The sequence below is a fragment of the Myodes glareolus genome, chromosome 6, assembly GCF_982192425.1.
Source record: "Myodes glareolus chromosome 6, mMyoGla1.1, whole genome shotgun sequence".
NCBI lineage: Eukaryota > Metazoa > Chordata > Mammalia > Rodentia > Cricetidae > Myodes > Myodes glareolus.
This window is the reverse complement of record NC_142031.1, coordinates 85,671,411-85,683,646: the sequence shown is the minus strand read 5'-3', so window position 1 is coordinate 85,683,646 and position 12,236 is coordinate 85,671,411. Positions and strand designations below refer to the sequence as shown.

The 12,236-nt window shown below is 43.9% G+C and overlaps 1 protein-coding gene across 1 annotated transcript in view; it reads right to left on the bottom strand.

Moving 5' to 3' along the window:
* Positions 1-5,010: 5,010 nt before the first annotated feature.
* Lrpprc (leucine rich pentatricopeptide repeat containing) overlaps positions 5,011-12,236 on the bottom strand; it is a 79,066-nt gene continuing 71,840 nt past the window's right edge. The window contains exons 33-38 of the mRNA XM_048416329.3: positions 10,663-10,802; positions 10,456-10,571; positions 8,323-8,397; positions 7,087-7,171; positions 5,629-5,771; positions 5,011-5,196 (exon numbers count right to left, since the gene is read on the bottom strand). Coding sequence (XP_048272286.3) covers positions 5,140-5,196; positions 5,629-5,771; positions 7,087-7,171; positions 8,323-8,397; positions 10,456-10,571; positions 10,663-10,802 — 616 coding nt within the window. The 3' untranslated portion in view covers positions 5,011-5,139. The remainder of the gene's footprint in view (positions 5,197-5,628; positions 5,772-7,086; positions 7,172-8,322; positions 8,398-10,455; positions 10,572-10,662; positions 10,803-12,236) is intronic.

The following is a 12,236-nucleotide window of genomic DNA, read 5'->3' as shown; positions in this document are numbered from 1 at the left end:
ATGTCAAGAATTTGCCATCCAGCGCCAGCTCTTATCCTTCTGTCTTCCTCAGTCCCTGGAGACACCTGGCTTTGGTGTCTGTGTCCCTCATCTGCTGAATCCCGCCTGCACTGTGCACTCTGTCACGGTCCTCCCATGTGGACAGTCTGCTATCTCCACATGCACAGAAGTCCCTCCCTAGATGCCAGCTCTGTTCTGGTTAGGTAACCTACTGTCTTTAGGCCTGGATAGAGAGAGAGGGAAGGGGAAGGTTGGAAGCCACTGAGAGATGTCATCTGACTTTGTGAGTTTGCCACTCAGTGTGCTGTGGAACCCAGAACTTGGAGCACAAGAGATGCTGAAACTCAAGACTGGTTCTTTGGAGCCTGTCCTCAGAGCAGGCCTCCATCCTGTCTGCCCACATACAGGCTGGTGTCTATGTACCTCAACACTCTAACTTCATGGGTTTATTTTGTTGAAAGTGTTCTCCAGGGCACACAGGCCTGGGAAGAGAAGGCCTGGGCCCCAGGGACACCCTATATCCTTCAATGATCCCTTATCCTGCATTGCAAAGGGGCAGAATTTTCTTGTGGGCTGTGAAGTTTTGCTGCTAAGGATCCATATTTTTGGCTTTGATAGCTATACAGCCTGTCACAATCTGTCACTATTACTCCAGTGTGAAGGCTACTTCAACCATAGTGTGTGGAGGGTGTGGATACGTTCCAATAAAACAGCTCACACAAGCACACAGCTGCTGGCTTTGGCCTGAGGCTGCAGCTTGCAGACTCTTGATCCGAAGATGAAGGTTTTGAAATTTACATTTTAAGCTCCCCAAATTCAAGTTACTCTCTTGATGGGAGATATAACAATTAAACCAAAAATAATCACCTGTGTTGACTCCAATAGTCCTTGTTGTGATTTCTTTTTAAAACCGCTCTTGTTCTCAAAAAGATTACTTAAGGCATAATCTTTCCCAGGGTTGAGCCAGTCCACAGAGGTAGATCTCCTGCTTGCTTTTGTTTTTCACTCATTCTTAAAAAGCTCTTGATCTCAGATTAAACCACTCACATACAACAGAGATATTGAAAATTATGTCGAACTCAAGTGGAAGCAGACCTGTGGCCAAGGGTTCTTCCAAAATTAAATTAGTCACTTAGCAGCAACGTTTAGCCCAGCACAGGGGACCAGCTTTAGTGCAGACCCTCCATGAGGCACAGGGTGGGAGCCGGCTGCAAAGGAAGCAAATTCCTGGGTACTTTGCTGCTGACATAGATCCATTTGGACAACACAGCCAGTGCACATGCCTGAAATGTTAGTTGCTAATAGTCTACACCAGTCTCGACTCAGGAGTGCAGAGGAGAGCAGCACTGGAAGCGGGCTGAGCTTTCCCAGCACACGCTAGCTGCCCACTGGCTCGGTGACATGCTTGCTTATTGTTTGTAAAGGTAAGGTGTTGTTTCTCCAAACTGCAGATAGCTCTGCTGTTCCTTGCTAAAAAGGCAAGCTTTTGTCTTAACTGCACCGTAGCACAGGCTCCCTCCTGTGCGAGCCCCTCCCCCAGAGCGACAAGTGTGTCATCAACTTACTGGAGATCTCAAATCATGCCTTGCTGGTCTCACTGACAAAGCTTTTTGTAGGAACTTGCATTCTGGAGGACTCCAACTCTCCCGGCTGAGCCACATGTGGGAACCAAAGACTAGCACGAGAGGGAACCGTCCAACACGCGCAAACCAGGAACCTCATAACCGGGAACGATGGCCTTGAATCCTTGTGACTCAACGCGAGAGCCCCACTGTGAACCCACTAGTAGGTCCGCAGAGCACTGGAGCACAGGACAGAATACAGGCAAGTGGTTCCAGGTGGCTGCCCAGGGCAGGACCAGTGAAGATGTTAAGGACCAAAGCACCTTGCCAGAGCAGGAAGTCTGGATTCTAACCTGTCTTACCTGGTTCCGATGATTCTACTCTTTATGCAAAAAAAAAGTGACAGCTCTGAATTTGCTAATGCAGCCATTTTCCTCGTTTGTACTAAGGCCGCATAATGTGGGCTTTGTAAGTCTGCTGGCCTGAAAGCAGGATACATTTCTAATGGAAACACTCCCACGCATGACTGTACAACAGCAAAGCGATAAATTACCGTGATTTTGGACCTCCTGTGGCTCCCAGTTCCACCACACTGGAGGAAATGTTGCTTTTGCTTAGAAACTCTACAAACATATTTTTTTTTTCAGAAAGGCAAATATTAAATGAAAATTGTGCTGAAAGCCATGAGGAAAAGCATGCAGAACGTACACACTGCAGACTGGGGACGGGAATTATGCCAGGAAGAGTGATTTGCAAAACAAAGCTTGCTTATAATCCACTGGGACTCATACACTTGATTATACTGGGCACTGGATTAAATGGAGGATTGTTTTTTCTCATTACAGTAAGGTGTTCAAAAGTGTAAACACTGCATTATTGTGAACACTGTATTATGTTTTGTTGTTTAAAGAATTCACTTTTAGTCTGCCGTATTTTTGTATTATCATAGGTACTTTTTTCATTTTTTTTTAGAGCTGGGGTCTGTGTACCTGTGGTTGGCCTTGAAAATACCTACCTGCCCCTGTCTCCCAAATGCTGAGATTAAAGACATGCATAACCATGCCCAGTGGGAACGAAGTTAAAAACAAAACAAAACTTTGTTTGGCCTGCATTTAAACACACCATGAGCATGCAGTGTCCAAAGAGGCCAGAAGTGGGCTCTAGAGGAAGAGTTACACATGGATGAGTGTGAGCAATCCTAAAGATGCTGGGAACTGAACCCAGGTCCGTTCCAAGAGCAAGCTCTCTTAAGCACCAAGCCATCTCTCTAGCCCCAAGGAAAAGCCTTTTAACAAAGTCCTGGACATCTGACTTAGTGCAGTGAACCTATGTAAATGTGACTGTTTTCTTACCCTGATAATCAGGCAAGACAGGTGCCTGACATGGCAGTCAGTGTTTAGTGCTAACCACAGAGAAGTCATGGGATTCACTACAGATAAATCTAATTCAATGTTATCCTGCAGGTCTGAGGATAGACCATGGAACCAAAAACAGAGTTCACAATCTGTCCAGGTTTAACGGGTGATGCACGCAGCCACAGGAGTCTTGGGCAAGTAGTGATGAGGGAAGCGCCCTTGTGGCACGTTAGACCCTATGGAATGGGAGTTCTGGAATCATCTCTCCAGAGCTTACAAACACCTGCCCCTTCACTGAATGTCAACACGTACCAGAACTGCTATTTCTCAATTCTTTTCATTTGTTTGAGACCGTTTCTCTATGTAATCCTAGGTGTTCTGGAACTATGTAGCCTGGGCTAGCCTGGAACTCAGAGATGCTCCTGCTTCTGCCTCTAGTGCTGGGATTAAATGTGTGCACCACCACACCTGGCTCTATTTCTCCATTCTTGGCAGCTTGTTCCTCAGAAATCTCAGACACGTGGGAAACTCACTGGCTCTCCACAAGCCAGAAGTCAGGTCAGAGATCAGCACAAGACAGAGGTCACCACACAATTTCTAAAAATCCAAGACTATAGACCTCATATATTTGATAGGATAAAAAAAAAGGCAGTTCATAAGTACTAAAATACACTTTATTCAGAGAAATTCCCATTTAAATTATATTGGCTTTTGGTACATGAACGTACATTATATATAAAACACCACACTTTCCAAAAGTTTACGATGTTCCTTTTTAGAATATATGACTTAGTTTACTCTGTAGTTCTATTTATTTCAAAGTAAATATGACATATTGAGGAAGCATTTATAAGCCATCTAGAATACAATTATTACTCTATAAATATTAATATTCAAAATGGGAACAAAACTAGTGGTAAAGATGTGAGCAAGCAGTCTTTTAAACACATATTCAGAATGCTAGATGGAGGTGTCTTTAACACCCATGTATTATTTCAGCGAATATGACCGCACCTCGGGTTTCCAGAGATGGCCATGAAGTCACCCAGGTGTGTCAGTGGACAAGGAAACTTCAGATCAACTCTTCTGGGCTGGCCTAACAGCAGAACTAGGTCAGCTTTGGAGTCACCGGCCACGGGTGGGTAAGAGAGGCTCCCAGCAGGCCAGACAACGGCTCAACTACACATGCAGGTCACGTGCTGTATAGCAGGACCGGAAGCAACCTCCACGGTGTCTTCTAGGCTGGGACTCCAGGCTGGCTTAGCGTCTGGTCTAGCATCTCACTCCAAAGCCAAGTGGAAATGAAGCACAGCTTACCCCAGGTGTGTGCACACGCACGCACACACACATACACACCACAGTTTCTCTCCATCTACCTTCCTCCCTGTGCCCCCACAGGTAGACACTGGTTGAACGCTGGAGGGTGAATCCTACAGAGGGGACGGCATGAACAGCAAACAGCACCCAAGTCCTGTCCTGTGGCCGGGCGGCCTCTAAAACAGTGGGAACCGTAGGCACCCAGTTCAAATCAACGAGGAATACAAACCGAGGTGACTTTCAGAGAAACATTTCCGCCATGACCTTTTCATCACCCCCTCCCCTGTACCGGGTGCCCGTTACCTGGGAGGTGAGCTGTCGCACCTATCTGAAGTCTGCTTTAAAGCAACAACACACACGTAGATTCTAACAAGTGTACGGACAACACAGGAAGACTGACTGTTTGTAAATTTGATTACAAACCAGTATTTTACTTGTTCCTATAAATCGCATGTCCAGTTTATAAATTTACAGTTATGAGTCTGGTGTAAGGTGCAGCTTGGATTAACAAAATCCCGAAACAAAGGGAAGTCAAAACCAAGATTCCATGTTAGGAGCTTCGAGAAACCCCTGTGGCAGAAGGAAGAGGGAGAGGCTGTGAGCTGCAGGCACCGCCACGGCACGGCCACAGCACGGCCCCTCTGCTCTCAGTTTCTCCCTGGAAAAGCACTGCTGGATATGAAGAGTCAGCCATCTTAAGAGAAAGGAGCAAGAGGGCAGGGACCAAGAATACGCGCTCATTGGTGACACAGAGTATTTACACACAGAAACACAAATTCAGTTTCACTTGTTTATTTTTCCTCAAGTACATTTTAGAAATAACATTTAAACACAGGCATTCTCTCTCTCTCTCTCTCTCTCTCTCTCTCTCACACACACACACACACACACACACGTTGCTTCTTTCATGAAGGGTTTTCCCTTGCTTCTTTTAACTGCTTCACATAGAATTCAAAGCTTTCCTGTAAGGAGAAACAGAAATCAGTTACGAGCAAACAGCGCAGACTCAGACCATAATCAGCGTAGACTGGTGGCCACGCCAGCTTGAACCAAGGCTGGTCACCTGCTCTGGAAGACTTCATGTTTTGTGAAATGTCAAGTTCAAAAGCTTCAAGTTCTGAGCTAAATAAACCAGGGCTAAGTCCTAGCTCAAGCAGAAACAGGAGAGCTACTACCTGAGAGAGTCTAGTACATTCACACCTGGCTGGAGGGCGGGGGACACACCTTCCGTTTACCCCGAGGCTATCCCACTCCAGCCCACAGACCTCCCAAGGCTCTTCAGAGACCTAATTCTCAGTAATTAAGTATTCAACCTGTTTTCTCTTCACACCCTTGGTGTTCTTAGGCATGCATAATCTGTGAAGCTATTTTCTCTCTTAATTAAGAGTACTCACAGGGGGCTCTGTGAAGGGGACTGGCTCGCCAACATCTTTGAGCAAAGTAGCATAGCGTTTCAGAAACAAGTCATCCAGCTCCACGTTCTTTGCTGTCAAGTGCTCATACAAGGCTTTGGCGGAGGTCACATCTTTGTCTAAGGCTGAAGGAGTTGCAGGAGAGAGATGAACACAGGTGAAGGGAGCCATCCTCCCTCCCACCAGTACCCTTTGTTGCTAAGGCTCTCTAGGATCCAAGACAAAGGTAGGGACGCTCCAGTAGGAGGCCATTCAGAATCGACAGACTGCCCACTCCCCCACACCCTTCCTGCAAAGCCACTCACTGAGGGGAAGGGAAAGGGCAGGCAAGGAAAGCCTGAGGAACAACATGAATAGCGCCAGATGTATCTAGCTGAGGATCCATGGTGTAGATGGAGTGATCTCAGATCCTCAACTATCAAGTAAGAGGCTGTGAGGAGAGAGGGGGAGGGGAGGGAGTGACCGCCACAGGAGCTGGGAGCCGCTGAAGCTCAGTCAGATTCTCTGTGTCAATCTTTGCACCCCAGGGCTCTCACTCTTTGTCTACTCCTGTCTAGGGCTTCTGGCCTGTCCTGCTCTGCTGTCCTGGCACAGCACAACAGCTGTGTCTTAGCTTCTGACACTATTTATGTTACTGCCTTCAGGAAGTCTAGGATTCCAGCTTTTTTGAAACACTGCAAGATTTCATACGGAAACAAAGAATCTATTTCCTAGTTCTGACCGCTAAGCCAATTGCTCTACCATAGATTCTTTCTTTACTGCAGTGAGCAAGCCTGTGGGCGGTACATGGACAGGCTACCAAGACTCGGAAATGACAGCATTTTATCTTCCTAGCGAGAAAATCTGAGACTGTCCCTTTCTCATGTGAGTGTCTGACAGAGGAGACAAGAAGGAAAAAGACCGAGTTCCAAATGGGACAGGTCGACCCTTGATCACAGAGGGGCTGGCACTGACAAAAGGCCAGCACTTCTGGCTTGCAAGCTAGGGCTGGTCCCTAACACACATCCAAGAGAACTTCCAGGTCTGCCTGAAAGCCTGGAACCCAACTCTACCTATCTGGACTGCTTTGAAGGTGCTCAGAGTTATTTTTTAACGTTAAAACTCTAGGAATAAATAACTTCATACTTTTATTATAGTCTAAAAACAGGCTTGAGAGATGGCTCAGGTGTTAAGGGCACTGGCTGCTCTTCCAGAGGTTCCAACTTCAATTCCTAGCAACCAAATGGTGGTTCACAGTCATCTGTAATGGGATCTGATACCGTCGTCTTCTGATGAGTATGAAGACAGAGCATTTATATACACAAAAAAACCAAACCTTCTAGAGCTAAATGAATGAGTAATCACCTGAAACTTAGGATTAGTCCTTTGAGCTGAACTCATAGTTTACTATATTTAGAATATTTAGATCACTGACTAATATAGTACGGTTAAATTTATTACCATAGCTTTTCATGCTGGAAGAATATGCTTCTCTCTTTTCACGTAATTCAGGAATCAATTCTAACAAAGTCTTCAGAACTGGTGCCTGGGAAGGGAAACAAAGGTAACAAACTCAGCAGAGCTTTACAGTGCACTAATCTAACAGCAGTGAGATAATCACAGCACAATCAACCACTCAGCAGGCCTGGGTATCTCGGCATTTGATGTTAATCCAACAAATCATAGCCATATAAAAAAAATCATAATTTTTCAATAATTAATGGCATTTCATTTATATTTCTGAGTGCTTTCAAAAATAGACTTAAATAATAAAAGCATTAACACTGCTTCTTTTATCAACTGTCAACTTATCAAAAAGTTGTAAGATCTCAAGGGTAAAAAAGATAAAGGTTGTATTTGTGGTTTGCTTTCTTCTGTTTAGCCTTGGAATTCACTTTGTAGACCATGCTGGTCTCAAACTCAGAGAGATCTGCCTGCCTCTGCCTCCCAGAGTTGGGATTAACAGTGTGCGTCACCATTGCCACCTGGCAACAATTGTATTTTAACACTATGGCTTTTTTTTTTTAAGTCAAGATAAAATATGAAGATTCAAAAACTTCTGCATTGTCCCCTGTTCGGTTCGTGAAAAACCCATCTGCAGGACTTCCCTGGGGTGTCACTCTGGGAGGGCGACTGCAGAGGCAGATTCGATCACTGCAGAGAAGACAGAACCTCCTTCACCACGTGCTTGGGAAATCGGCCAAGGATTTTATGTACTTACAACCATCCTCACTTTTCCCAGAAGGAAATCCAGTTTAACTAACTGCGGACTGCCAACGGCACTGTGGCCAGCACTTAATTTTAACTCCTCTCTTAGCACATCAATGTAGTCAGACCAAATCTAGACTCACATATTTCCTGAACTCCTTCCTGTCCATCTCCTGAGGCAGGATGAGGTTTGAGTCAGCACTGGGCATACACTAAGCAGGTTCTACCATGAACTATACTGCAGCACAGTTAAAAAAAAGGGGGGGGGGGGGCGAGGATCAGAAACATAAACAAAAAAACATAAGACCTAGTTCTTAGACAAACACAGACAAACACGAATGTAATCAGGACTGCGTGCGCACATACACCTCAATTTTAAAAAGAAGCCAAATAAACAGACGTGCCTTTCACTTTTGGCATTTTCAGGTAAGGTGCTGACCATGAACAGGAGTCTCTCAGACCCGCTGGGAACAGAGCAGAGTACAGTACCTTTTTTGGTTTCCCAGCACTCCTGAGACAGAACACCAACAAAATGGAGCTTTGCTCGGCAATGGCACCACATCTCTAAGAAATAAAACATCATTCAGTCAATGAAGGTTTTAAATAAGTAGATCAAAGTGGATATTCCCAATTAAGGGAGTTCTCAACAACATAGCACTGTGTCGTTAGCACAGGAGAGCCCAGCAGTCGGCCAGGTTTCTGGCACGGAGGGACCAGGTGGGAGCCGTGAGACTGTGGCTCTTTGCATCCAAGGATGAAGTTTGTTTAAAAAGGAAAGGGAAAAATTAAAACAATGCTTCAACAACCACAGAACAAGGCTTAGAACTGCAAAGAAAGAGGAAAAAAGAAACACGATTCCTCTCCAATTATTCTGCCAAGCATTCACAAGTGAGCTAGGGATCATAAGGTTAATTCTACATTTAATAAGGTGTCAGGGAGATAACTGCTCATTTCTTTATAAAAATTAAAATGTACAAAGCACGTTCTCTTTAAAGTATAATTACCTACACTTATGCACACAAAAGGACCGATTTCAATCTCTCCATTTTATAAAAGGCTTTCATTGCAATAGACAGCCAGTGCTTGAGAAAGAGACAAAAGTTAAACTAAAAAAAAAGTTTATGTGACAGACCAGATAAATCAAGTGTCTATCCAACCTCAGATGCTTTAGTTAAATCAAATATGGCAAGACAATATTTTAGTTTATACTCATTGCAGATGTCATCCTCTAAGTTTCTAAAAGCACATTGTTCATTCAGAGCTTTAAACACTGTCAGTGCTAAGATGAATAGTATAAAAAGAACTTTTGCGGACTCGTGGAACATTTACATTATAAACTGATGTTTTCGACATCTGGGAATCAAGTGTTCCTCATGAAAGCAGGAAAGAACAACACTTTACTGTCTGGCAAGCAGGTAAAGGCTGGGGCTGCTGTGGGATCAGCACTCAGCCATCAAGAGCTCCCAGGCGAGCCTCACAGCTAGAGGCAGCTCTGATGCAGCCAGGCTGCCGGTAATTCTGCTCCTGTGGAAGGCATGGAGTGACGGCTCATAACAGGTTGGGAGAGGCAGCAAGTGCCTCTTTGGGAGAACAATCGAGGAGAAAACACCATCGCACGTGTGATAGGGAATGGCATTTATAGTCCTCGGTGGGCAGCTGAATACACAGGAAGACAAATCCTAAGAGAACATTCAGCGGAAACTTCAATACTATCATAAATTTCCTGCAAAGAGAAATAAAGGAACCACACCAAGAAAGCAGAAGCAGTTTGCATTTTTATGCACTGTTAAATAAATGTTCAGACATGCCTTTGAAAAGTGGCTCGGGCTGTGCTGTCAAGCTAGATGAACTTGGATCATCGTCCATACCTCCTACTTAAGGTATCTCACAGCTGGTAGGAGTGTAAGTGAACGCAACACTATTTACTACCAGAAATTGGTCCCAGGCCTCAATCTGACACAGGGAGTCTACACAAACACAGTCGCAGGCGGGATCACCGTGACTGTTTGACTGCCACCTGCTGGGAAGGGGCCCCCAGCGGTGCCTGTTTGTGTACACTGCCAGTAGCAGCTTCATCACCCACCGCTCCGGCGCACTCGGCGCAGCTTTATACTTAGAGCTGTTAAAACGGCATGAATGCAGTTGTCTCCTTTTCCTCAAGATTGCTAATTTAACCGAGCGTGCGGGCCACAGAGACCTGCATTTGTCATTTAATGTGTCTGTGACATGTAAGTGAATAGAAAGCAAATCCAACTCTTAATAAACCTTGAATAAGGCACCAAGAATGTTTGAGTATTCAAGTGAGAAGCTGTACATGGAAAGCAAACATTTTCTACTTCTTGTTTGCAAACTGTGTTGCCATGGTGATGCACAGTATTTAGAGTGTTAAAGAAATTAGGAAAGCAAAGGAATTGTTGCTTTGCATTATCTGTCTTCACTGAAACATTCATCTCCTTTTGCACCCTATGCCGATCTTAATGACAAGGATACTTCAGTTCTACCTATGCTCACAGTCTTGCCATGCAATCTTGCTTTACACGGAATTCCAGCATTCTAGCAGGAGTGCCTTCCCTCACACTCTTGCTTCCTTCTCAGAAGCCACAGGCTCCGATGAGTCATTACCTCTAAGAGAGCTCTGGCCTCATCCACCTTGCCTGAATCCACAAGCTGCAGGAAGAGATCGGTGACGGGCTTGTAAAGTGCAAACTGATTGGCCAACCTCTCCGACATGATGCTTACTGCAAGGAAAAGCTTTCATTGAAACAGGGCTGTGACTCACTCCCCAAAGCAAAGGAATGGCTTCTATGCACTTAACCAACAGCAACTCACACTTCTCTAGCGCTGGCTCCATCTGCTCTTCTATTACTTTTCTGAATAAATACGACAAGCCGAAGTACTGGGGCTCTATGGTGGGATTCTCTGAAGTAAGCATGTGTTCAATACTTTCTATGGCGACATCTATGTTATTACTGTAAAAGAAAAAATTATAATGAAATATTTGCATCTACAAAAATTGCAGCCAGTTTTAGTTAGAAGCCAATCTATGTGGGTACTCAGGCAAATAATTCAGAAAAAAGAAACTCTATTTATAAGCAACCAGGCTCACAATAGTGATCGTTTTTTAAGCATGTCATCTAACATAGCAAAAGCAACCAGTGTGGCTCACACTATGGGACACTTGTTTCAAGCAGTGTTTGCAAAACAAGACCAAACTAGATTTATCTCGAATATTTAACTTGATTTTGCAGTTCACTGGATATCAGATGCTATTATTTTGGCTTTATAAACTCAATGATCACTAGTGTGAGGCAAAGACGATGCATAACATTTGGAGAATAAAAAAAATAAAAAGATCATACAGTCAAAAAGTTATCTTCATGGTTAACAGTCGGAGACGCCTTTGTGTCTGGGACCATACTTTAGGAGAAATTTCTACTAGAACCCTCAGAAAAGTGCACCTTTACACTTTGCTATGGGATAAAGAGAGAAACTCTGCATCTTCTTGGACAAAGTAGGAAAAAAAAAATAAGCTAATGACTGTCATTTTGATAAGATGGCTGATAGTGTGTGCTTATAATGTGATGCCAGAAATGCATTTCATGTTTAAATTATTACATCAAAATAAGGACTCTGAGTATCTGTTAGATCTTTCTTATGAGTTTAGGTAAATAAAAAATTATTTTAAAGCGAGTAAAAACATGTTTTCCATATCATAAAAAATGTTAACTATAAAATAAAATGTTCATCTAGCTCTCACATAGATCTAATTTTAAAACATCACATTTTCTTATTAAAAAGGTTTGAAACTCTATTTTAGGAAATATTTTATTTTACCTATATATGGCTATTTGCCCACATATTTGTATGGACAGAGAAGGTATCAGATCCATCCACATGGCTGTGAGGCACCAAGTGGTTGCTGGGAACTGAATTCAGGTCCTCTGGAAGAGCTACAAGCATTCTTAACTACTGAGCCATCTCTCCAGGTCATGGAAAGCAGTTTTAAAGGTTAAAAATAAAACATTTTTTGCTAAAAGAAGTAAGTATAAACAACAAAAAAACCTTGCCAAACAGCATTTTAATACATCCATACATCCAAGGAGACTATTAACAACCCCCCCCCCCCAAAAGCCTGGCAGGGGTGGCATATACCTTTAACCCCAGCACTTGGGAGGCAGAGACACCCGGATCTCTGAGTTCAAGGCCAACCTGGTCTACAGAGCAAGTTCTAGGACAGACTCTAAAACTACACAGGAAAACCTTGTCTCAAAAAACCAGAGAGAGAGGGAGAGGGAGAGGGAGAGGGAGAGGGAGAGGGAGAGGGAGAGGGAGAGGGAGAGGGGGAGATAGATTTCCTCAAAAACATCGAGTATCAATTCTAAAATTATTCTTATGATTTTTCT